Source organism: Podarcis bocagei (genome assembly GCF_964188305.1).
Source record: "Podarcis bocagei genome assembly, chromosome: 12".
Classification (NCBI taxonomy): domain Eukaryota; kingdom Metazoa; phylum Chordata; class Lepidosauria; order Squamata; family Lacertidae; genus Podarcis; species Podarcis bocagei.
In genome coordinates this window covers 36,675,787-36,702,645 of record NC_138137.1, presented here as the reverse complement: position 1 = coordinate 36,702,645, position 26,859 = coordinate 36,675,787, and the positions used below count along the sequence as shown (strand labels likewise).

Genomic DNA, 26,859 nt, shown 5'->3' with positions numbered 1-26,859 from the left:
TGCATTTTGTATCTACCTCCCCCCATGCAAGGAGCCACTTAATATGCACCAAGAGGAATACTTTTACTCAATCAGGGAACCAGGCAGAGGGCCTTCTCGGTAGTGGCGCCCGCCCTGTGGAACGCCCTCCCATTAGATGTCAAAGTGATAAACAACTACCTGACATTCAGAAGACATCTTAAGGCAGCCCTGATCAGGGAAGTTTTTAATGTGTGATTTTACTGTATTTTTGGTTTCTGTGGAAGCCGCCCAGAGTGGCTGGGGAAACCCAGCCAGATGGGCGGGGTACAAATAATAAATTATTATTATGATATTATTATTATTATAATCAATGTTATTTTATATGTTTGGTGTGTTGTAAATTTTCTATCCTGTACACTTTTATAATTATAAGTTGTTTTGAGACTTTTTAAAGTGGTGTGTAAGTGTAGCCAAGGAGAGGGGGGGGCAGATCAAATAAAATAATAGAAATACTTTACTAACTGACCAGAGCTCAGTGGAGGGAGTAGCCAGCCAGCCAGCCGAGTCTCAGGGGAGAGTACTTGCCTGGAGGCAGAGTCCGTAGGCAACATTCAGTCCAGTCCTGAGGTCAGGAGTATCTCAGTTCACGTAGTCAGATGATCCGGGGGTCAAGAAAACCAAGGGTTCAAGGTCATGAGAAGCAAGAAGCAGCAAGGTCTGGCCAGGAACAACAAATGTTGTTTCCAGCAACTGACTGAAACCCTGTTTAAGAAAGCTGGAGCCAACTGGTTCTCATCAGGAGCAAGAAGGCTGATCAGCAGCAGGTGGGGTCACTTTGCTTCCTGCTCCTTCAGGCTGCTACTCAGCAGGTGAAGCCAACTCCAGGCCCAGGGCATGCAATTCCCAGAATTCAATGGGAAGGATTGGCTGTTAAGCACTGTGGGAACTGAAGTTCTGTGAAGGGAATAGGGGCCTCCTAACAACTCAGCAGCATTTGACAAACTACGGCTCCCAGAATTGTTTGAGGGAAGTCATGACAGTTTAAAGTGGTATCATAGTGCTTTAAATGTATGGTGTGAATGTGGCCTCAGAGTGGTGTTTTCTTCTCTCAGGAAATGTAGAGGGTTGGGCTCTTCCCCTCTCTCTTTCTGAGGCTTCCCATCTCATTGAATTCCCAACCTCGGCATGCACACAGTATTTCTAATAAACCTAATAAAGCAGGACAAATGCTATGAAAATGTTATAAATCACGGCTCACTGGCCATCCTGTCGAAAGTAACATCTTTGACTTACAGCAGAAGGAAGGAACTGAATCAACTTTTCTCTCTTTCACCCCTGAAGCATGGTTTTTCTATTCTGGTGGTGTTTCTGATTTCTCATGTCTCAACTCACTGAGGCATCCATCTTGGGTAACAGTACAAAGCACACCTACAGGTTTGGACAAAAAGGCAAATACTCACCCTTGTCTCCCATCGGTGGCATTTTAGTCCAGTAACCTTGGGGAAAATAGGGTGCCCGTCTTTCAGCTGTTACTAGGAACCTGACTAGGCTTTTTCCCCCTTAGTTTTTTGCAGCAAAGGGTGGATTTCATGCACATTTTCAAAGTCATCAATTTTGCAAGGTGAGATTACTAAGGAATCAGATCCCTGGATCATTGATTAGTCTGCAACAGAGCGATGTGTCTTATATGATGGCTGCAGAAGCTTAAAAATATCTTCTCCCAAAATGTGCTCAAACTTGGAATGTTGGACTACCTACCACCTATCTTTGAAAATCATATAATACTATATAATGCTATTAAAAACTTTTATAGGGATGCAGGTGGCACTGTGGGTTAAACCACAGAGCCTAGGACTTGCCGATCAGAAGGTCAGTGGTTCGAATCCCCGTGACAGGGTGAGCTCCCATTGTTTGGTCACTGCTCCTGCCAACCTAGCAGTTCGAAAGCACGTCAAAGTATTAGTAGATAAATAGGGCGGGAAGGTAAACAGCGGGCGGGAAGGTAAACAGCGTTTCTGTGCGCTGCTCTGGTTCGCCAGAAGTGGCTTAGTCATGCTGGCCACATGACCCAGAAGCTGTACACCAGCTCCCTCGGCCAATAAAGCGAGATGAGCACCGCAACCCCACAGTCGGCCATGACTGGACCTAATGTTCAAGGGTCCCTTTACCTTTACCCCCCCCCCAACAAAAATTGTTCATGTTAGTAACAAAACAAAAGATCCCTTCTTGTCAGGATCTCGCAGGCACTTTCCTGATAAAGGAAGCAGAGCTATTCCTCAGGAGGCGCCTCGCACCAACCCACCAGCCTTGCTCTGATGCATATCCGACAGTTGCACAGAATTCCTGACGTAAGTGGGCAGCTTTCAGTAACCGTAGAGTTTGGAAAAAAAATAATAACAGCAAAGCACTAACTGAGAAGTATACTAATTATCTTGGGTAGAGAGGTCCTTGCCAGCTTAAAAAAAATCAAGGCATAAAAAAGCAATTATTAAAATTAATGCAACTTACCATGTGTTCCACTTCTTGAAAAAGCTATTTTTGGCTAGAGTTGCCATCTGTCCCATTCAGAACGATCGGCTCCCGAGTTTTTGCTCTCTGTTCTGCCTCCTACGATTCCCACGTGGAGGTCTCCAAACATACTCGCTTGGAAAGGAAAACTCAAAGAAGTTTGGGCTTCGGCACCAGCTGAACTTTCCTGAAACTGGCAACTGTTATAGGGAATGAGAGGGAGGCAGGGAAAGAGAGGGAGACACCAGCCATCTAAGGAGCTATTGCTCCTTCCTCAGTGAAGGTAAGATCCCCCTTCAAGGCCTACATCAAAGGATCTCCCCAGGGCCTCTTCGCACATGGCGGACCCTTAAATACGTATAATGTGGATGTGGCAAAGTGTTTTACAATATATGAGTCATGGAGCCAGTCTGTCAGTTTGTAGAGGTAGCTGAATGGCATTCCCTATTGGGCACAATTGGAGCTAATCCAGTTTTGTTATTGCTACGGCTACTATTACTACAAGAAGTATTAGGAGCTAGTCTGGCAAAGTGGTTAAAGAGATAGTGTGGGGCCTGGGAGACTGGGGGTCAAATCCCCACCCAGCCATGACCTGCACCCTCGGGTCCATCACTATCTCTCAGTCTCATCGCCCATCTTGCAGAGTTGTTGTAAGGAGGAGGGGAGAGAACCATGTAGCCAACCTGCACTCCTTGGAAGAAAGATGGGGATAGAAATCTAATAAATAAATTAGTACAGCAGCAACAAAAATATTTTTCTCTTTATTAGACATGAATTCAAAACAGTGTATTGTTTGATGTACCCGCCCTCAGTTCCTGGGGTCTGAATGTATGGAAGATGCACTAATATTAAGACTGTAACTTATTGGATGATCATTGCTTGTCTGATGCATATTGTTGTTGCTTAGTCGTTTAGTCGTGTCCGACTCTTTGTGACCCCATGGACGCCAGGCACTCCTGTCTTCCACTGCCTCCTGCAGTTTGGTCAAACTCATGCTGGTAGCTTCAAGAACACTGTCCAACCATCTCGTCCTCTGTCGTCCCCTTCTCCTTGTGCCCTCCATCTTTCCCAACATCAGGGTCTTTTCCAGGGAGTCTTCTCTTCTCATGAGGTGGCCAAAGTATTGGAGCCTCAGCTTCACGATCTGTCCTTCCAGTGAGCACTCAGGGCTGATTTCCTTCAGAATGGATAGGTTTGATCTTCTTGCAGTCCATGGGACTCTCAAGAGTCTCCTCCAGCACCATAATTCAAAAGCATCAATTCTTCGGCAATCAGCCTTCTTTATGGTCCAGCTCTCACTTCCATACATCACTACTGGGAAAACCATAGCTTTAACTATACGGACCTTGAGTGTTCAAAGAAACCACCTCGTGCACTTAATGAATCTAGTGAAAGCAACTTTTGGCTACGCCATTCACATACCCTCAGTAACTGCAACTTTTGAATTAAAGTGGTGTTTCCAGCTGGTCTTTAAAGGCACACGCCTTGCATGTAGCACATCCCAGTAATCTCATCTGGACGTTGCCTGCATATGGATAACTGTGACCCTATTTTCTTTGGAGAAATGTTGGAGGGTATGGATGGGTTGCACTTGACACCTTACCAGTGGAAAGTGCTAATTGCCACTTGGCCTCCACTGACAAAACTGGACCAACCGGCATTGCCAGAGTGGTTTTTTAAATAAGTAATTTATTGATTTTATAATAACAAAACAAAAGGAAAAAAGGGGGGGAAATCATAAACATGTTTTTAAACCATTACTTTTTGCTTGACTTCCCTCCTCCACCCACCTTCTTGGTTTCATTATTTTAGACTTGTTCAAGCACGTCTATAACGCCTTATATTTTTAACAATGCAATTTTAAAACCTTCTTCATCCTATTACAAGTGACTTTAAAAAGTTATACTAATGTAGAAACCTATACACAAAGCTTAAAAAGTATGCATTAAACATTGCCCTTTTTTTAATAAACTCGAAGTCTCTTTCTTCTTGGGCTTCAAATTGCTAATTTGTCCTGCATAGTTCAGTAGTTAATTTTGCCAATCTTCTTTATCTTCTTTGACAGAGGCTTCTTCCTTCTGCAGGAGCTGGTCGATCTTGGCCTGGCATCCACTCTTAGCTACAGGCCAGAGTGATTTTTTAGGGCAGGGGTGGGGAACTTCAGGCCTGAGGCCCAAATGCGGCCCTCCAGCCCTCTTTATCTGGCCCTTGGAATTCTCTCCAGGCTGCACCCCCTCTGCAGCCACCCCCTCTTTCTCTAGGCTGAACCCTTCACCAGCCTTGCTAGGCATCCTCAGGGTTTTTTGCCTGGCTGGAATTTGCCCTTGAACTCTGCTAAAGCCTCTTGTTTTCCTGAATAGAGGCTATAAAGCGGTGTCTGAGTGTGGGTGGGAAACTAGCCCACTGTACAAAAACAAAATACAGTGGTACCTCGGGTTAAGTACTTAATTCGTTCCGGAGGTCCGTACTTAACCTGAAACTGTTCTTAACCTGAAGACCACTTTAGCTAATGGGGCCTCCTGCTGCTGCCGCCACGCTGCCCGAGCGCAATTTCTGTTCTCATCCTGAAGCAAAGTTCTTAACCTGAAGCACTATTTCAGGGTTAGTGGAGTCTGTAACCTGAAGCGTATGTAACCCGAGGTACCACTGTATATAGTTATCGCTCCGCCCACTTTTGCCTCTGGCCTCCCCCTCCCCCGGAAGATTGCTGGGAAGATAAAGAGGCCCCAGGCTGGAAGTTTTCTACTTCTGCCTTAGGAGGAATGCAAACCCACCCAGAACAATTTTTGAAAACCCATCCATTCAAAATGTTTTGTTTTTTTTTGCATTTAGCAGTTTGCTGCTTTTCTGCCTGCTTCAGTCTAATGCTGCCATTTTATAGTTTTAATTGTTTAGTAGTTTTAAATGTAGCGTTATTAACTGGATTTGTTGTGTTTTACACTCTTGATGTTAAATTTTTTATTTATTTTTTGGCTCCATCAGTACACACATCAGTACACACATGGGGAGTCAGCGTGGTGTAGTGGTTAAGAGCGGTAATCTCCTAATCTGGTGAACTGGGTTCGCTTCCCTGCTCCTCCACATGCAGCTGCTGGGTGACCTTGGGCTTGTCACACTTCTCTGAAGTCTCTCAGCCTCACTCACCTCACAGAGTGTTTGTTGTGGGGGAGGATGGGAAAGGAGAATGTTAGCCGCTTTGAGACTCCTGAAGGGGAGTGAAAGGCGGGATATCAAATCCAATCCAAACATTTATAGAAAAGCAGCAACAACAGTAACGATGGTGATGGAAGACTATCCTTAACCCAGTCCAGTCCTGCATGCTGCACAAGAATAAATTCTCCAGAGAAGCTGGGCATATCACCCCTGCATGAGCAAAGAAAACTACACTAGTACTGATGTTTAGCATTAAGAGTGCGAGTCCAGGAAAAGGGTTCTTTGGAAGTGTTATGTACTGAAGTTCTCACCCTGGGCCAGCAGGGGGATACTGTAGATAGTTTTCACTCAGGTCCACATATGCAAATAAGGGATTGAAAGTGACATTCAGTGATTGGATAGTTACAGAAAGTGGTTACTGTTGCGTTGTAGTGGAGCTCTATATAAGCAGGCTGGCTGAACCCTTCAGTTCAGTTCTGTTCTGGCCTGTGAATAAACAAGAGATGTTTGAAGAATCGCTGTGTCGTCTGATATGTTCACCCACAACCTAACAGGAAGAACTTTGCAAAAGTTCAAAATACCCTTGGCACTTATAGGGATCCAATCCTCAGCAGCTTAGTGGCCTGTTCTGTATCTTGAAAGAGGATTCCCTGGCTTGAAACACTCCCTGCTTTATTATCACCCCCACCCTCTCTTTTTTAGCCCTACAAATGAATAATTAAAATGATTGCAATTTGCAAAGTAAATTACACCATTAGCAACTCAGGAATTAATAAGCAGGGAACAAAGAGAATAATATATTGAGAGGCTGACAAGGGGAAAAATAACAATAAATCTCCTGGCAATTCACCACTCTTAGGATTTTAATTTTGAGTTCTCCACTCCCAGCTATCCATTCTTATTGCACATCCATCAAATTCCTGATGAATATAAAGGATCACCATATTTCATGTGTAAGGTTGCAGGTAGGGAGGAGCAATAGCATGGGAGTCTAGAACTGCAGATGACACAATAGAGGGGCTTGTCCCTCCTGCTACTTCTGAGTCCCCATCATCTCTGCTTAAAGGCACCAGCATCCAAATCTCCATTTCAAAGGCCCCCACATTCTTACTTCATGGCCAACCGCTCCTCAGGACTCACTTTAACAAGTGCCATAGCTTTTAATAAAAGGCCCGTGTGATTTATGCCACAGTTTATTCATAGATTTTAGGGGTTCTGTTTAATTTCAGTACCTCGTAAGAAGCATTTGTCTTCAGCCCCCTTAATATTTACTGTTTACCTCCTAAGGGAGAAAGGAAAAGGAAAGGTAAGCAAGCAATATGTTCCCATTCGTCAGGTTAACATCCTTAGGCCTCAGGTAAAGAACGTATCTGTCCTATTGTGTTGCTCCAAACAGTGAAGAATCCAGACAGAGAATCACTGCATTGCAAGATCAGTCCCAGTCCTAAGAAAGATGATTGAATGTAGGCTTGGAGGTTAGGGAAAGTTATTTCTTTTTTAAAAAAATCTATCTAGCTATCTTTACAACAAACAAAAACAATTTGAAAAATTACGCCTGCAGTTTTTGATTACGGTAAATTGAAAGAGGAATTTAAAATATTTTTTAATCTGTGTGATGTTTTTCAGAAGAGGTCACTTATAAACAGAACAGCACTGTGGGATATACATATTTAGGGTGTTGGGGCGAACAATAATGAAGACTGCAGCTGTTTGACTATTTTATTGTCCCAGTCTCTTGTTGCCTCTCTGGCTGTGTTTCTTATGTATTATGGGTGTGGATTTGACAGAAAATGAATGTCATGAGTAACAAATGAGTATTAATTCATGTTTTTCCATTATCCTGTTTAGAATATTGTATATTGGGGAGGGGACTTTTTCTTCTCTCTTTTTTTCCTTTTTGGAAACAGCTGTCAATTTCAGTAGCTATCCCTTTGCAGTTGCCATTTTACTTTCCCAGAATGCTCTAGATATTGTGCCCTTCTGGGGCAGTGCAGGGCAAATTCAGGCCTGGGGGCCACATCTAGGGTCTATCTGGTCCTCAGGATTCTCCACAGGCCACACCTTCCCATCAACAACATCTCTCACTCACTGGGCCTCACACCTTAAACTTAAACTCGGATAATGTCTTTTGCTTCCCTTAATGAAGTACAGAGAAGAGGATGTCCATATAATAACAAAACTGATATACGAAGAGAACATTGATATGCATTGCTCCAGCCAATTTTGCCCTTGGATCTGCCCACCAATGGTATGTGCCCTTGGACATTTGCGCAGGAGAGAATGTGGTCATTGGGGGTATAAAATTTCCCCACCTCTTCCATGGCTTTCTAAGGGAAGGGACTGTGACTGCCATTTCCCCACCACCACCCTAGAACTCCTCAGAACAATGCAATAGCCAAGGCATTCTAGGAAAACAAAATGGCAGCCGCCAGGTGCTGACTGCTGAAAGCAGCTCTGCTGCTATAGCTCCCATAGGTGAAGGCACAAAAATTTGCAAAAGAAACAGGCAATTTTGAAAAAACGAATGATGAAGGCAAATTCAAGTGAAAGCTTAGGTGCTGTGCTTTTGCTCCTCCGGGCAGAGTGGGGCATGAGGAGACCCTGCAACACCAGTCCTGCCACAGGGAACACAAATGATGAGTGAGTGAGTGAGTGAGTGAGTGAGTGCTTGTCTGTCTGTGGCATATGTGTATGTGTGACCGTTCAGCCTCCTGTCCTGTCCTCCCGAGCCGAGTGTGTGAATGTGCTGTGCATGTGGATGTGTGAGATGCTCGCAGGTTGGCCTGTGACCCTTGGGACCGGGGCCAACCCTCAATGGGACCCTCAGAGGCTGAACAGGGTTAGCCACCACCGGATGAAGCAAAAGTAATGTAAACAAATGAATAATGAAACTAACAATGTTTTAATAATGAAAACAAATGAAACAAAAAATAATTTATGGCACACCCTATTATTTGTGTCGGCTCTCTATTCGTCTTTTATTTTGCTGTATTTTTTATTCTTTGTTATTATCACATTTATCTTGGATTTATTATTGTAATTTTTTGATTCTGTAAAGGGTAGGCTTTCTGCAGTTACTTAACATGCTGTAGTACCCCACATTGTTCTAATCTCTTTGTAGGCTATCTAGATTATTTATCTCTTGTTTATAGAATAATTTTCCATTCCCTTAACTTGGCTCATTAAGTATGTGCTCTTTCGCTCCTGACTGCTTAAGCCTAGTTTTGTGTGTGTGTAGCAATATGTGCAGGTCCCAAGTATAAACGTTTCTATGGTACTAGTGCTTAGTAATTATTTTTTTTTTAAAAATGGGTGGCATTTAAATGGGTGGTAATCCTATGGACGCTTATCTGGGAATAAGACCCATTCAGCTCAATGGGCCATACCTCAAAAATCATGCATAGGATTGTGCATGTCTGCTGCTTCCCTATACACCCCCCCCCCCCCCCGTGGATGCAATATGGAACATCACAAGCCCCATTGGGTCTATTCAAAGTATGGCTAAGTCTGGATCCAATCCACTGAGTTGTGTCCAGTGGGCTTTTTTCCCCTGGAGGGAAGCAACACCATGAGAAGAAGACTGCAGAAATACAACCCATCAGCTAGAATATATATTGTGTTTGATTAATAATAATAATAATAATAATAATAATAATAATAATAATAATAATAATAATTTCTTCCCCAGCCACTCTGGGTGGTTTCCAACAAAAGATTAAAAATACATTTGAATCCCTCTCTCTCTCTATCTACTTTATATTAACAACATTTAAAACTGGATACAAATCACACAAGGGTCTCAAAAGTACAAATGTGAAACTGTCCTCACTCTGAATAAATTGGAGGTGTATTCTTAAAACAAACAAACAAACAAAAAACCTTTGGCCAAAAAAGAGAGAGCTGGTCGGATAAGCACAAGGGATCATACATTGTTTTTATTTTAGTGATAGCTGTAACAAGGGCAAACTTTAAAGGGAAAGAACTGAAAAAGGACTAGAATTGTAAATATGTACAACTGGTTGGAAGATCAACGTGGCAGTGGAGAGAGAGAGAGAACGGAGTCAAGAGGACAGTAGTGGAAGGGGAAGACAGAGGAGGGAAACAATGCTATTTATAAGAGCAAAAGTATTCCTAAAACAATGGTTTGTGATCATTTCCACCCAACCATTTTACAGCAAGCTCTGCAAAGAAACTTGGGTTACACATGCTGAGCTCTTTTAGCATATCCAAAGTTAAAAAGGCAAAAGGCCTTTGAAAAGGATGCAACCCGCCCCCCACTGTGTCAAATACTTCTTAATAAATGAAGCTTTTTATCAAAGATTATGGATATCAAAGGTGACTGTAGAGATGAGATCAGAGGAAAAAGCAAGAGGGAGTTGCAAAAAGTGCCACATGTGCCCTTCAAAGAGGACTCTGAATTTAGAATGGAAGTATGTATTTAGTACCTGTAGCAGAACAATTTTATGAATGCCTGTAGCCATCAAATATACTCCATGGCAAAGCAATGACATCAAGTTTGTTGTTCTGATGGCATCCATTTTTTGCAACACCTATTCAGATATTATTATTTTGAATGAAGAGGTAAGAGAATACTAGCTGCAGTAAGAGGAGAATACTAACTTTGCACATGACTGATTCATCTTCAGTGGTTTATCTTGTGAAAAGTGGCTCCCAAACATTTTTATTAAGCCCAGTAAACCCCAACTTATATCCTAGGGTGCAGTATGCATTCTATGCTAAATCTTCCAAAGGTGAGTACTTGTTTCTTCAGGTCAACTTGCTTCCTGTTGGTGGTTTAGAGGCCGTTCCTGCAGCCTTTCAACAATAAATTATGCTTTTTTTTCATGGCACCAAATGAATATTTGGTTGCACAAAGGTATGAGCAGCACTTTTTAAATGAGCATAATATCTGAAGTGTGTGTGAAGACATGGACATTGTGTGTGAAACATGGAGGAGAGGACGGACTGAGAACTGCAGAATCAGCATTTGAAATGGTGAAATATCTGCCTGTCCATCAAAAACCCCTTGAAAGTGGGAAGAGGCTGTGCTCACTTGCAGGAGAAAAAGCTGCTCTTAGATGCTCAGGCATAGTCCAATTCATCTTGCAACCACACTTCTCTAACATTGTATATCTTAGCAATGGAAGTATCAGAAACATTTCCCTATCCTTGAGGGCCACATTTGTTCTCACGTGCACCATTACAAGCATGTTGAATTGGAGCCTAGAACTTTTCCATTTGTCTTACTCAACTAAATACATAAAACAGGATTAACTTGAGGGTAGCACAGTGGGATGGCTTGTTTCCCTTTAGCTGCTGCACTCTGAACTTAGATTAGTGCAATGGATCAGTGTGTGTGTGTGTGTGTGTGTGTGTGTGTGTGTGTGTGCATGTATGCGCACCTTGAGCTGCTCAGGCTCCTTGAGCAGAGATGGCCAAAGATACTTTGTTTCCTGAAGTGGACAAGATTCTCTCCACCCCACAAATAAAAACCAACTGGGCTGACTGCTGGATTTTAGTTCAGCACTGGCAGTGGGACAGCACCTTCGTCTGCACCAGGCTAGCTGAGGCAGTGGAACAGGCATCCCCAAACTCGGCCCTCCAGATGTTTTGGGACTACAGTTTCCATCATCCCTGACCTGTTAGCTAGGGATGATGGGAGCTATAGTCCCAAAACATCTGGAGGGCCGAGTTTGGGGGTGCCTGCTGTGGAACATACAGCTCTATCTCCTGGCAAGGAACTGCTGCTCCTGACTCCACAACATCTGTTTCCTGGCGCAGCTGCCTGGCTCTGTCTAATTGTAGAGCCATCCCTGACCCTGGCACGAATAACATGGACATATATTTGGACCCATTTCAACGTAAATACAGATCTTGAAACTAAAAAAAAAAGGCAAATGAGATCTGCAACAAAAAGTTTCAGGGCAGACTAGTGCTCCTATTCAAAATTACAGCTAGTCAACTGCGCCCTTTCCTGGAATACTCCGTTCCATTTCCCTCCCCCATCATCTGCCTTTTCTCCTCCCCCGGCATCTCAGGTATCTACTGATCATGCTTAGTCCACATTTTGATTGGGGGGGGGGGTGCTGCCCTTAAAAAAAATTGTTTCTACTTCTGCAAACCTTGGGATTCACCCAGCATGTGGATATTCTAATCACACTGTACAAATAGAATAGAATCATAGAATTAGTTCAACTCCCTGCAATACTGGAATCTTTTGTCCAACGTAGGGCTTGAACCCATGACTCTACGAGTCTCATGCTCTACCAACTGAGCTATATTCTAATCATCATTCCTGTTTCTCAGAATGGCCCCAATTGGGGTACCCAGCCATCCAACAAAACATTGCAGTGCAGCGTGCTCTCCGATGTTCCACCAGTCAGGAAGCCACACCTTATTTGCCTTTCTCTTCTGCATTTTTTTTCATCTTTAAAAGTCAGTAAATATCCAATCATCATTGAACATGCTGTTTCCCCCCACCTTGCCCCTTAGAGTTTATTCCCTATTCTCCCCCCCCCTTTTCTTTTTTGGTACTTCTGCAACTTGGAGGTTCTCTCAGCCTGCTGACACTTCCCCCTTATGTTTTGGCTACATAATGATCCACATATGAGGAATGAATTTGTCAGTAGCAGTGTGGCATAGTGGTCAGAGTGCTGGACTAGTGCAATCCCCATTCAGCCACTGCTTCTCAGCCTACACAGGGTTGTTGTGAGGACAAGCTGCAGTGGGGGGGGCATGTTCACCCCCTTGAGCTCCTTGAAGGAAAGGTAGGATATGACTGCAATAATAATATTTAATGATAGATTGTGCATACTTTTTATAGATAAATATGATGCTCTGAAAACTTAATGTTGATGCAAGGAATACAAAAAACTGGTTGCACTTCTGACTTTTCCATCTTTCTCTCTCTTTACAAAGAAAACCTTCCTTTGGGGAGAAGCTGATGTAGCATAAACAAGACAGACGCCCGTTAAAAAGAAGAAGAAGAAGAAAGCCTTTCACAGGATGGCCTGGGAGCTTGAAGCAAAGGGATCTGGCAACTGGATTGTGTCTTTGCGAGATAACAACTTTATTAAAGGTTGAGCTCTGACAAAAATCAGAAAAAGGGGCGGCGTTGGGAATATTTACAAATGCCAAAAGCTGAGGCTTTTATCAGCAGCACGCTGTGGAGATAAGGAGCTGGGCTGGTCCATCTGTGGCATGGTGTGGCCACACACTCTTTGCTTTTTGATTCTCTTAGGGAAGAGTGCAAGGAGCCGCTGACATTTCTACTTAAAAGGAAGAATCGATGGATCTTTGTTTCCCCACTGGCTGCTTCTTTGACCTTATTGTGTTACGGAACAGAAGAAAAAGAACGGGAGTCCACGGGGGGCGGGGGGCGGTATTATAAAGAAGCGATTCGTGCCATGCAAGCCCCAGACAAGATCACAGCTTTCTGATCAACACTCACCGGGGATGGTGTTATTTGCTTATTTGCTGCTTTTGCTCATTTCAGATTCTTGCCCCGCCGTAATAAGTCACACTCGTTCAGCCATCATCCCTGTATTGACAGGCAAATGTCACCTGCATTTGATTGACGTCCAATTGCTCCTGAATGCAGAAGTATGATTTAGGAATCAATTTGGCCTATTTGTTTAAGGCAGCCCTGTTCTGCCTTGTGCTTGGAAGGGAAATGGTACTAGCTTGATATCTGTTGCAGAGAACTACCAGTTCAAATTATGGAAAGCTGGTGGCTTAGTCACCTTGCTGGAGAATGACATTCACCCCATGTCCAGTGGGGAGGAAGGGATGGAAGGCAGTTTAAGAAAGGAGAAGTCAGTTGAGCAAACACTACCTCTCTTTGGGAAAACGTGCTCAGAGTTGGCACAGAAACTTCTTCCTTGTCTTTGATGTATATTGCCTTTGCTGGAGGGTCTCCTAGCCTGATATATTTAAAGGAGCACTATTATAAAGATATTTACAGTGTTGCCTAAGGAAATATTGTTAACAGATGAATAATAATAATAATAATAATAATAATAATAATAATAATAATAATGCAGTGTCTGGCCAAAGAGCAGGGGAAAGTCCTTTGTATCCTACATACTACCATAGTTCCACATTTAATTTCCTGAGAAACAGACAGAGGGTATTTCTTCCATGTGTTTTAGGTAGATGCAGATTTAAACTAGGAAAAATGTCCAACTCAGTGCATGGCAGTGGTTGGAGCGGATGCTGTTTCCAAATGGCTTTTTGCTGGGTGAACTGTAATACACTGCCCTTGTATTAAAAGTGATATTTCACATGACAGACAGAGACCGCTGGGGGAACTATCCAACAAGAAGTGTGGGTGACCTTTACATTCTGGATCAGTGATCTGAAGGTTATCCAAAAGGTGCTAAGTAGATCTCTCTCTCTCCCCCTCCTTGATCTGCTCCAGCAAAAAAAAGGGAAAGAAAACGGGGTGGGGGAACTGTCATCACTCAGGGCTCAGCAACGGAAATGCTTACAATTTCTCCGCTCAGCGAGAATTAAAAAAAAAAAAATAAAGTAAGACGGGGAGGGGGGTTGTGGAGGGAGAGAGGGGAGGAAAACATTTCCCCACACTTGTCAGAGAGATGCCAAACTCTGGGCGAGTGGGATGAGCCGAGCAGATGCTGGGATGAGATGCCAAGGCAGCTCCCCTTTCCCCTGCGCTTTCGGGCGCTTATAAATTACCCCGGCGGCGCCTCTGCCAGCCTCCTCTCCTCGTGGCTGCGCGCGCTCCGACGAGCCTGTGGGCAGCTCCCGGCAGCGGCACCGAGCGGCTCGCGGACCCCGGCAGCTTCAGCTAGGAAGGCGGCCAAGGCGGACGACGGGGAGCGCCCCTGTCTCTCTCTCTCTCCATTCGGCTGTGGCGCGAGCAGGATTTCCCCAGGAATCTCCGATCCCGCTCCCCTCGCCGAGCTGGTGTAGCTGACTGCTGAAGAGACAGAATGAATGAGTGACGGAAAGAAGGGGTTGGAAAAAGGAGAGGGGGAGAGGTGAAGAAAAAAAAAACCCGCGGGAAGGCAGCGAGAGAGGCGATCGGGAGGAGCAGAAGAAGGGAACTTGATTCGAGCTGGCACAGGCGGGGGGAAAAAGTCGATCGCCAGCAGCAGCATAAAAGTGTGCGCGGCTCCTCTCGAGGGGAGCAGCGGCGGCGGCGGCAGCCACAGGTGCCCCCGACGGGGAGCGAGGCTCTCGGGACTCGGCCTGGGGGATCGGGCGAAGGAGCCCTTCCGGCGCGCTCCTCCCGGCCGCGAGGAGGAGCACGAGGGCGAGCAGCCCCCTGGGACGCGGGGAAGGTGCCCCGCGAGGATTTCGGCTCGAGGAGGTTCCCGTCCCGCCATCAAGATTTTGTCCAAAAGCAGGCAAGAGGATCGCCCTGCGCTGAGCCGCCTGGTGGGCAGCAGGCGGCGGCTGATCGCGGCCGGAGCGCTGGGGGTGGTCATGGTGCTGCTGCTGGTCATCCTCATCCCGGTGCTGGTCAGCTCGGCGGGCACGTCGGCGCACTACGAGATGCTGGGCACCTGCCGCATGGTGTGCGACCCCTACGGCGGCACCAAGGCGCCCAGCACGGCCGCCACCCCGGACCGAGGCCTCATGCAGTCGCTGCCCACCTTCATCCAGGGCCCCAAGGGGGAGGCCGGCCGGCCGGGCAAGGCCGGGCCCAGAGGGCCGCCGGGGGAGCCCGGCCCGCCGGGGCCCGTGGGCCCGCCGGGGGAAAAGGGAGAGCCCGGGCGCCAGGGCCTGCCGGGCCCGCCCGGGGCGCCGGGCCTGAACGCGGCCGGGGCCATCAGCGCCGCCACCTACAGCACCGTGCCCAAGATCGCCTTCTACGCGGGCCTCAAGCGGCAGCACGAGGGCTACGAGGTGCTCAAGTTCGACGACGTCGTCACCAACCTGGGCAACCACTACGACCCCACCACGGGCAAGTTCACCTGCTCCATCCCCGGCATCTACTTCTTCACCTACCACGTGCTCATGCGCGGCGGCGACGGCACCAGCATGTGGGCCGATCTGTGCAAGAACAACCAGGTGGGGCCTGGCGGGGAGAAAGAAAGAGAGGGAGGGACGGAGAAGGCCGCGGGGAGGGGAGTCCGCTTGAGGGGTGCAGCAGCAGCAGCTCGGATCGAGGCCCAAGAGGTCAGGCTTGCCATCTGTTGTTGTTTGCCCGCGTTGGTATTGCTTGGCGCGACTCTCCTGGTTGGCCAGCCAGGTGGAAATTCAACAAGTGAGGCAAAGGCGAGAAGAGCGCGTTTGTGCCAAAGCTGCACCTGTTGAATTTCTGCCGGGGGGAGTTTGCCAGCCCCAAACCCAAAGGAATTCAGAGGAGCGCCGCCTGGAAGTGGTAGGGAGTAGAAAAGAGGCAGCCTCAAAGCCGGGGAGATGGGGAGATTTGGGGAGGTGCCCAGCGCTTCATTCCTAATGTTAAGAGATCTCTTTTGTCAAACTAGCTTGGAGACTTTTAGGAGCTATGAGTGGTGAAGAGATGGGACTCTGCGTATACACAGTATATACTTTAAGACACTCTTCCTTGTTCACGTGCTGAACGGCTGAACCTGAACGTGGTGAGGAAGGGGGTGTGTGAGACGGACAGACAACCCCGGGATCGTTAAAAAGGTCCCGGGGCTCAGTGCCCGCTCAGAGGAAGAAGGAGCTGCGGGAGGCTCCCAGGAGGCAGGAAAGTCTGGAAATGGCAAGGAAAAGCCACGGGGATCGGCTGCAGCGTCCTGCTGCCCTTACACCCCAGGCAGCCCGTCAGCTCCGTATGTGCAAACTACTGAGTAAGCGTCGCTGCTTCCCGAGGCGACTTAAGTTGCGCGAGCTGCTCCCTTCTCCTAGCCCCTGCGGCTGGATAAATGGCAAGGAAGGGCTTTCCCCTCCTCTTATGAGGAAAGGCTAAATTAGGGAGGAAGCTGTGCACCATGAGCCTGTACCCATCCACAAGACAAATCCTCGTGGACGCCTTTCCTTTTTCCCCTCCTCCGCGAGGGAAAACAGCGGAGGCTCCACGGGACGTCGGGCGCGAGTCCCCATGAAAGAGCTGCGGGCGGTGGCAACCCCAGGATGGGGGGCTTGCGACCCCCATCGACGTGAAACTCCAACTCCCATCAGCCTCAGCTGGTAGGGCCAATGGCCAGGGGTGATGGGAGCTGCAGTCTGGCACCCGAGCCTAAGTGGGCGCCTTAGAAGGGGCGGTTCAGTCAGTCGCTGGTGCCTCTGGGGCATAAATGTTGGCAGGATGAGCCGGAGGGACCCCCGGTGCAGAAGGGCGGGCTGGCCGCCTTTCGCAGCAAAAGCGCGCCTTGCCCTCCGCCCCGCCCCCCTTTAAGTACAGAGAGCGAAAGTGCCTAATTGATGGGGCTCAGTGGACCGTGAGTCGCAAAAAGCAGGCGGGCGCCGGGTCAATCAATTCATGCCGGGGAGAGGGAAGGGAGTCCTGAGAGAGAGGGAAAGGGAGTCATGCGAAAGAGGAGCCCCGACCTTCCTGGGGGGGGGGTCGAATCCGAGAAGAGGAATCTGGGGCGGGCGCGTCCCCACTGGGGCACCCGCCTCCTCTCCCTTCCCGAGGTGTGAAGGCGGCGTCTAGTGGAAACCCAGCCCGCTCGTGTGCCGTCCCCTTCCCCCCCCCCCCTCCATGGTGGTCGTTTCTGAGGCAAGAGAGAGACCCCCCTCCCCCCGCCTCGTTTAATTGGGTCTCTTAATAAACGCTCCTCCTCTCTCTCTCCCTGCCCCCCCCCTCAGCAGCCTTCTCGGAGTCACAAATGAGCGAGGCCACAACAAGAACAAAATGGGTTTACAAGGACCCGGCGGACGCGGCGCGAATCCAGCCGCGCTCAGTCATTAAGGGCAGAACAACTCACCTCGGGGATTTTGCTGGCCAGGTTGCAAAAAGCGAGGAGAAAGAAAGTAAAGAGCGCGCGGCGCGCAGGCGTAGTTTTTGCGTTTGTGGTTTTTGTGTGTGTGTGTTCTTTAAATGGAAATTAAAAAAGAACTGGTATGAAAAGCAGTCGCGTCGAGAAAGGCTTCTTCCCCTCTCCCCCTCGCTCGCCCTTCCTTCCTTTCGCGGGTTGCCGGAGGGCGAGGGAAAAGCGCGGGCCTTTTCCCGCGCGCCTTCCTCGTGGCGCCGGAGGGAGGAAGGCGGGGAGAGGGTGGGGGTTGTGGAGGGGCGGTTCCCGGGGATGAGGAGAAGCCCCTGAGCAGTGGAAGAAGACAGGGGAGGCTCTCCATCTGCTCCGACGACGGAGCAGGTTGGAAAGGATCTCTCGGGGGACCCACCCAGGCCTCCTCGAGGAAGGAAGAAAATGGCGGGGCTGAGAAGGGACTATGGGAACTTTCCGCCCCAGATTCGTGGCTTTAGGGATAATAACCTGGAGAGTGGCCAGGGTTTTTTTTAAAAAAAACCAAAACCTTTTTTTATATATACAAATCAACATTTTCAGGTGGAGAGACGAGGAGGGTAAATGCTAGAATGACAGGCGTAAGTTCAAGATTCATGACGCCGCTGGCACTGCACTAAACATAACTCCCGCATTACAACACTATCAATACTATGTTTTTATTTACTCAGCAACAAGTCCTACGCTGCTCAGTGTGGCTTCCACACGCACAGGGTCGCATAGGGGAAGGAACTTTCCAACCTCGGTTAAGAGGAAGGTCTGTGAAGAGGAAAGCTTTAAAACATCATCTTTGCTTTGCTTCCAAATTTGGCACCCCTTCCCAGCCACACTTCAAGGCTTCACTAGGCCAAACATTAAAAGATCACACATTTCTATAACGTGAAAGGCATATATAATCCATTTTAAGTAGTCAAAATTGTGGCACAACTGCCTGCTTCCTTTGGCTTTAAAGTGGCCCCCAGAGATCTGACATACATACCACACACAAACACACTTGCATTAATTATTGTCTTTGTAAGCAAGATTGATAGTGGCACAGGGTAAGATAAAATGAGTCAGAACATGAGCCTAGAAGGGCTTTGTTGATGCAGAAGTCCAATAGATTGTTTATGGGTGAAAATAAAGTATAATAAACATTACAGATGTATGCACAATCAAATATAAACATTTAATCCTAAAAAAGGGAAAACCAAAAAAGGAGTTTGATCAAACTATATTACAAGTCATAAGTTTAGAAATAAGGTAGCCTTTCAAACCTTTATCAGAAAGTATGAATTTTACATTTACTTCTAAATAGTTATTTTATATCAGTAGGGTGCTAAACATTGTCCAGTAAACATAGATTACACCGTTTCTCCCCAAAGGGCTTGCTGGTCATTGTTTTCATGTTTGCAGCGAGTCACCAGACTATGAGGGGTTCACTTTTAATCTTTTATTTTCATTCATTACTTTATATAGCCTTAATTGTAGGTAGTACAGTGAACATGATTTCACAGTATTCTAACCAAGGTTCCAAAAAAGCTGAAATATGATACTGCGTGTTTGTAGAAAGTGCCTGAGACTGAAGAGATTTTTTTCCTGAAAGGCAGAATAATGAAGCTGAAATTGCTGAACACTGGTACTGGAGAATACCAGTGTACCGTAACCAGATGAGAGCTCTTTCAGTCACTTCAGCTTTGTGTTAAACGGCGGATCACAGATGGAAGCATCAAAGGCTGGTATATTAATCTGATACGCCACTTAACCTTTTGTTTATGGTTTCTCAAAAGCACTGTAAAAATGAAATTATGGGGACATCAGTAGAAATTAATCAAATTAGCAAACAACTGCCATAAATATTGCTTTTAGAGATGAGCCCACATTGTTAAACATTAAATACAGCACAGCAAATTGCCATGTCTCACACGTACAACCATCTGGTTCAGAAAAAAAAACTTTTTAATTTTGGTTATTAAAAAGCATTATTAACACATGATAGAAATAAAAACAGAACACAGTAGAGTGCATGGCATATTTTTATGATCATAAATATTAAAATAAGCCTGAAGATAGACTAAGTACATAATTCCAGACATTTATAAATTGCTTAATTTAGTCACTATACAAACAGAATAGACAAATATTGATCATGCAGCTCTGAACTCAGTTTATATTTATTCAGCCATAAGAAATTCTTAAGACATTTTTTTCAAATTAGTGAGTAGCTTTAGTTTGGGGGACTGTTTGATCTGATGAAGCTGGCAGCTAATGAACTTGGACAATAGAGCTTTCAATACAAAATATTGGTGGGACTGGCCAAAAAGAGAGCAGGGTGTTAATAGATTCAGCATGGTAATGTAGGAAAGCATGAATACTGAGAGTGACTATGACTTGCAGGGTCGGGGGTGGAATCATTCAAGAGCAACATTTATTGAATATCTCAAGGACTCCCATGTAACACATTGCCTTCCTTAACAGTTAGCTTAAATATAGAAGTGCTGAAGCTATAACATAATTGGTTTGTTTGCAGTTTTAATGTCCCTGTATACTTGTATAACTCAGTGAGGCGAGCCATTGTGAAACTTATGTAACACACACATTAATTGTTTTTAATTTTGAGGCACCTTTAACGTGTACTGCAATACACATAGGGTTTTTTCTAAGATTGTCCTTATAGGCTTTAAAAAGAAATTACAGTGGTTGCCAAACAACAACAAAAGAGGCAGAGTCTTGCAAAGGTAGCACACACATTGTATGGGATCAAGGTTAAGTCACAAGGCATTGTAGCTGCACACAAAATGACTGCAATCTGCAAAGTATTTTTAGGAGTTCAATCAATAAATCTTTCAATTCTTTTAGTGCAGACAATGTCCATTGCTGCTGAGAGTGCCCAGTGCCTTTACATAGTGTTCATGGTGATATATGAAGCACGTTTAATGCTAGAGCCAGTAGCAAAATAGACCTCGTGCTTTTTTGTGGGGGAGTGGGGAGGATTCATCAGACTGTAACATGAAATGCTACATAAATTCGACGTGCAGCATTTAAATAGTGCATGAATGGAATCTGTGCGATAATTTAAGCAGTCCGATTGAATAAAATGCAGACATTGGTTGAGCTTAAAACTCTGCGATAATAATTCAAACAAAACCAATCATCCATTCTTCCTCTTTACTATTTGTAATATCAGTAATGATCTCAAAACAGGGTAATTCCTAGGGATGAATATTTCTGGGATTAATGGTCTGAAGTCACCTGCTCCTCCCAAGCACCCGTTAACCCTTAGGAAACACACAATTTGATAGTTTTTGCTTTATGAGTAGCCAAGGCAGATCACTTCAATATGTGTCATATTTCTGAAGATACAAATACAAAGTAGAATTGCCTAGGATATTATACAGTATATCAGCTTAAATTAGAACATTTGTTAAGCAATTACAAATCTTCTAAGCCTTTCCGAACCTTGCTATATGATGCAGAAGAGGTGGTTTTTCCTGCTTCTGTGATTTCTAAGCTTCCTAATACCTTATGAGATCTAGCATGGCGAAAAGTCTTATCCATTGTTAACATTTCTGAATTAATGTGGGATCATATCACATGAAAATTTAATTTGAAAACCTGTCATTTATACTTTTGAAAGGCATCTGTGTATTTATTATTTTTTTACTTATTGTGCATTTTTCAATTCCAAAAAGATTTTTAAAAAAATATATCCAGGAGATTGCATGCCAAGTTATGCATTATTTAGTTTAGGTTTGCAAAAGCACTAAATCACCAGCAGTCATGTGTATCTGTGGTGGAATAAGAACAGGCAACAAGGCAGATGATGTGTTATACTAACATAAATCGCCTACAAATAAATAGTTAAATATTTTGCTACTGAAACGATTCTGTTAAACTGGTCTACATGCAGTTCTACTTCAGTGGGCTTAGGATTGTGGCCAGATTTGTTAATTATATAAAATTCAATATGGCATTCTTTAAAACTCCAAGACACTTACAACTCTAAGCTTGTAGACACTGCATAATTAAGAATTCAGGATTTTAAAATATAATCTCAAATCAGAAAAGCTGGTGTGATGTACATGTTCCCTGCATTAGTTAAATTTGCTGAATGGCTTTCAAACTGCATATATTCAGTGAACGTGGAGGTAGTTGATTTTGTAGCTTGCTCCTGCCCCTGTGTTGCATCTTCTTCGTACATCAACTTAAACTCTGCTTTCAACATGATGTAAAATTCATTGATTCAAAGGCATCAAGGGGTGGTTTTATTATATACTTACCCCTCTTGACATCTCTATGATAATCTCATATCCCTTTTCCTACAATGGGCCTGATTCTGATCATGAGCCAAGCCAACAGGAGTCAAGTGCAATGTTAGACGGATGCATACCTGTTGAATGTGATATGAGATCGAGACTGTGGCTGGCTTCTCCTGCCTCCCCCAACCCCCTCACTCTGCTTAGGCTCATTAGGTGGGCTTGTGCTGGCCCAGTGGAATGCTAGCTTATTCCTTTTTCATTTCATATGTTCACAAGCTGCTTTGAAAAATTCCCCTTCGTGTCAGAAGCAATTTGTCATGCATAGTGGGAGGCACAGTTCAAGGAAAATAAGGTGCAAAGCACACCGGCAAAACACCAGGCTCACAGAACTCAGCATCATGCTCTAACTAACTGAACTATCGCTGCTTGTTTCACAATTCTGTATATTTTGGCTTAAGTCTAGGCCACTGATCTGGTAAAGTGACTAGTGTTGTACTGGTTCTGAACTCAGTATTACAATTCTTGGGTTGACCTTGGCCTGTCTGTTTCTCATCCTAACATGAGAAGAATAATCCTCACCTACACTACCCTGAGCTCCCAAGAGCATGGGCTATGCACAGTGCTGGATTTACGTATAAACTAAACAAGCTATAGCTTAGGGCCCCACTCTATTGGGGCCCCCCAAAAAATGTAAAGAAAAAAACTGGATGTACATTTCCAAAATATAAGATAAAAAAGCAAATAAAATAAAACCTACATACAGCAACAGTGTTTTGTGTTGTGTAGGCTCCTATGATGGAAATAATGGGCCCTGCCTGCTAGCCTTTTGTTATGTCCAAATGGCTTTAGATACCTATTAGGTCCATAAATTACCATACAGCATATATTCAACACAAAAAACAGTGACAATTTGTTGTTGACAAAGGACAGCTGGACATATAAAGGGCCCCATTACCTTCAGTAGCTCAGGGCATCATCAAACCTAAATCTAGCCCTGGCTATGCATATGGCAAACAAATACATAAAATAGTGTTTCTAGTTATTAGAAGTGATTTTGTGAAAGGTTACAGGCGTATGTTGATGGACGGTAGTCATGTATTATTCAGTCAAACAAGCTGATGTTGGGTGGCGTAAGTTAAAATAATTTGCTATGGCCGACTCTTCTGCTAGTCTCTGATATGTCAGTAGCCACAGTGGTAAAGGCAAAACCTTTTTCTACCAAGAAGAGCATTGGAGCAAGCTACCTGTGCACTTCCGTTCCACAGAGCTGACGAGTATTATAATTGCAAACCACATATTCTCATTGTGTTTTGTTTTATTTAGGTGCGGGCTAGTGCAATTGCTCAGGATGCAGACCAAAACTACGACTATGCCAGTAACAGCGTCGTTCTACATTTGGAGCCAGGAGATGAAGTCTACATAAAATTAGATGGAGGGAAAGCACATGGAGGAAACAACAACAAATACAGCACATTTTCTGGATTTATAATTTATGCTGACTGATAATTAAGTGAAACACAAAATCACATTCTTCTAAGTGATGGATTCACGTGGCAAAAAACACGAAATCGACGAATCAAGAACCCCAGAGGATACTGGCCGAGGGACACCTCATTAACGTGGGGCAAAATGCTACCTGACTCACATCTGTACAACCCAGAGAGTGTGTTTTTAAAAAAATATAAAGCAAGTTAAACAGATGTGTGATCCACTATCGCCAAAGCAAAATACTCCTTGTTGTTAGTGTCCATGTGAATGAAGTCCTATATAGATCACAACTTTTATAGAGGGGAAAAAAATCTTTAAAGCACTGAATTATTTCTTCGGCATATATGATACTTTTGGTGTGCTATGATCTTGCTGCTTTTATCCATCCATCAGCTTTGGTACTTGTGACTTACCTGCTAACTATGATGCGTGTGGATCCAACTCATAGTATGTGGTGAGGAATGATTTTACAATAAAAAGAAGATGTAATTGAATTTTTGCTTATTCCCTCCGAAGGAATCATTTGCCTTGTCCTTATATGCCCTTAACTACCTAGAAATAGAAAATTAACCTGCTTCAAGCCTTAGCTCTAATTTAACTGTATATAGGTGCAAGTCAGGGGTTGAAAATGATTGTAGCACAGTTGTGTCTCGTTTTCCATTTTTCTCTGTTGCTCCAGTCCGTTGATTTCTTACACACATTTTGTAGCTCCAGCATATGCAGAAGGAGTTGCATCACCCAAAGGGTTGACCCATTCATCTCAAGAGAGGGAGCAAATCTGTGTATAAACTCCTTTATGCAAATAATTCTGCTGCCTCCACCGAAGTGAATGGGCAGTCTCTGCACAAGCAAAGGGGCCACAGGCACATGGAAGCACTTGCAGTGCTCTGAATCAATGTGCAAAAGAGAGAAAACCATAGAAGAGTCCAGTTCCGTCAAGACAATATATTGCAGTTTCCATTAGGTATATGATCTGGTGCTTTACCTTTGCTTTAAAAACCTAGTCAAGTGTTACAAAGACTTCTTCCCACCATGTGGAGCATCTTTTTGGGGAGACCATACCCTATTTCCAGTGTCATATGCCCCCTATCAGCAGTGTCTCCAGGTGCAACATTTTTTTCACAGGCACGAATAACCATTGGCCTCTAAGGAAAAACCGTAAAAGTGGATACTCGATCCTGGGGGAGCAAGTTTTGTCCCAACATGTTGCCAAATGCAGCCCATTTGCTTTGCTCTTCAGAACTTCATGACACTTGAGCCTGATCCTGCCTACATAATTTTCACCTTGTGCTTAATTTCTTGGGCTCCATCCACACTTAGCTACTGCTGGATGGGAGTGTCTCCTTTATGGTGCTAACACACGCAGCATGTAAGGTAAATACAAACAGGTACAACTGTTTATATAGCTTCTCACACAGGCAGCAGGGTGCCAGTCACACTGCCAATGATCCAATGCAGTCCTGTCTGTAGGGTTTGGTATATTTGCACACATAAAGTTAAACATTTTGTACAGGTACGTGTGTATGTGTGCATATACGGAAAGGGGGCCTTGAGCATAATCTTCTATGCATGTCATCTCAGAAGTAAGCTCAAGTATGCATGCATGGGATTGCAGCTTTCATCATGTTAGAATGTGAGAGAGATGATTGTTGGTGCCTGGCTAGCTATCAGATGAGTAAACCATTTTTACACCCTAGTTGTAGAGCAAGCTGTCCCAGCATGTGCTTAGGATGGTTTGTGCAAATAAACTGTACCACTGCTGCATCAGAAAAGACCTACAGTTCGATAGACCATCAATTACATTTAGGATGGTGGTGTTCATGGGCAGAATGCCTTTCAACCATCTTATTTCTGTAACAAGCCTATAAATTAATAGCTATGGAATTAGAAGGTGGAGTATATGGTATGCCAAAAGCCACCAACAGAACCCTTAGCTAAGTGCTGGTCCGCTAGTGTTAAAGCAACAGTATTTATCATTATTTATATATCACTTTCCCCCCCAAGAAGATCACTATAAAATATAAAACATAGAAAACAGCAGCCTGATTAAACTGATTTGCCTTCCTAAACACATGTAGTAAAGGAGCCAATTCAACTCATTACACCCATTTTACCAGTGACACTTGCTCTCTCCTGCACCTGTTAGTATATAGACAATTTTAAGACAGCTGTTCTTAATGGATTATTTAAAGTCCAACTGAAATGTGTGTTCAAGAAACAATATTGGATGAAAACGTCTAGTTTCTATTTCATTTGACATCAATGTTTTAAGATTTTATATACAGTATGACAAAGCATCACTGTAATGATTACAAAGGGAGTAATGGGGATATATTAAGATGCAACCCTTATGCCCACCTACCCAAGATACTACTGCATGGGACTTGCTTCTGAGTAGACATGCAGGATTGCACTGTAAGAGTGCCAAACTAAAAGGATGGGCTACGTCTTACCATTAGTCCAATACACAGGCCTTCAGAGTGCCAGATTGCAGAATAAATAATAGGATTGTTTAATATATGTATATTATTAAAAGGTAATAAATTATGCAAAAGGAGATGTTCTCAAATGTGAAACAAAAAAACCATTGTTTACTTTAAACCTATTTTTGTTATGTCAAGAGGTTCAAGAGACTTTTCAGTTGCACTTCCATGAAAAACCATTTGACACAATTAATGCATCTGACAGGTTTTTTTTTTTTAAAAAAAACCAGTAAACAATTGAAAGCAGAAATTATAGGGGGAACTCTAAATTACTGCTTGTTGTATTCACTCCTAAATGCATTTACATGAAAGTAATTTCCACCCAAACCCAGTTGCAGTTAACTCTGGGTATAATGGTTTTAGGATCAACACGTTGCAAATATGGAGCTTGCGTAAATGAACTTATTTTAATATTTTGCTTCTAAAGAGAAATAACAGCACAAGCCCATTAACAGAAACCATGAAAGCTCAACTTCCATTTGAAAGTATGTTCAAGTTTCCAAAATATCATTCCCTTATTTCATAATGCAGTCTTATTTTTTAAATGTTTGTAAATCAGATATTAAAAAGGTAGATCTATTCTCCAAAAGGAACTTTGGAATTATGTCATTATTCCATTCTCTTCTCCCTCTTTGGAAGGCATTCAGATTCATGATGCTCCACTATGCTATTTATATATAGCAAAATATGTATCCAACAGCACATATTCTTCTCTCAAAATAAGAGTACTTTTCACTAGATTAGCCGATTCTGATTAAATTATCCTAATGAGTGTTTGTGAGTTGATGCAGTAATTTTTTATTTCATTTTAATGTAAGCATATATGAACTGAGTGTTTCTGCTTTGATGAAAAATACATCTGACTTCCATCTACTGATTTCACAATTGATTTGATGGAGAGTACACTTGGTATACATCAATTGACCGCAAAGCATTGGAGATTTTCCCCATTGTCAAATAGCGTGTTTCAAGCAAGACAAAAGTCATGAAGGAGCAGATTCACCTATGCAGAGGGGCTATTCCCCACCCCCACCCCCTGGAGAGAAGCTTCCATTGCAACTCCGGATGCAGTAGAGAGTGCTGCTTTTTTTGGAAATGCAGAATAATGTTTCCACTACACATGTG

The 26,859-nt window shown here is 44.2% G+C and overlaps 1 protein-coding gene and 1 long non-coding RNA gene across 2 annotated transcripts; both read left to right on the top strand.

Annotated features, from left to right (window-relative positions):
* The first annotated feature begins 6,691 nt into the window (after positions 1 to 6,691).
* LOC308569425 lies at positions 6,692 to 12,727 on the top strand. Its single transcript, XR_014000717.1, has 2 exons — positions 6,692 to 6,928; positions 12,541 to 12,727. It is a non-coding gene; the product is annotated as an uncharacterized lncRNA (long non-coding RNA).
* A 1,906-nt stretch (positions 12,728 to 14,633) lies between these two features.
* Positions 14,634 to 25,948, top strand: C1QL3 (complement C1q like 3). The gene is made up of 2 exons (XM_081163304.1): positions 14,634 to 15,660; positions 23,087 to 25,948. Exons 1-2 carry the CDS (start codon positions 15,073 to 15,075, stop codon positions 23,264 to 23,266), a joined length of 768 nt encoding a protein of 255 aa, XP_081019430.1. The 5' UTR covers positions 14,634 to 15,072; the 3' UTR covers positions 23,267 to 25,948.
* Positions 25,949 to 26,859: the final 911 nt, after the last annotated feature.

Bases quoted from the DNA above. Each gene is read 5' to 3' on its own strand.
- C1QL3 (XM_081163304.1), top strand. From the start codon at position 15,073: ATGGTGCTGCTGCTGGTCATCCTCATCCCGGTGCTGGTCAGCTCGGCG. The intron at 15,661-23,086 runs GTGGGGCCTGGC...TGTTTTATTTAG, and splicing joins ATCTGTGCAAGAACAACCAG to GTGCGGGCTAGTGCAATTGC.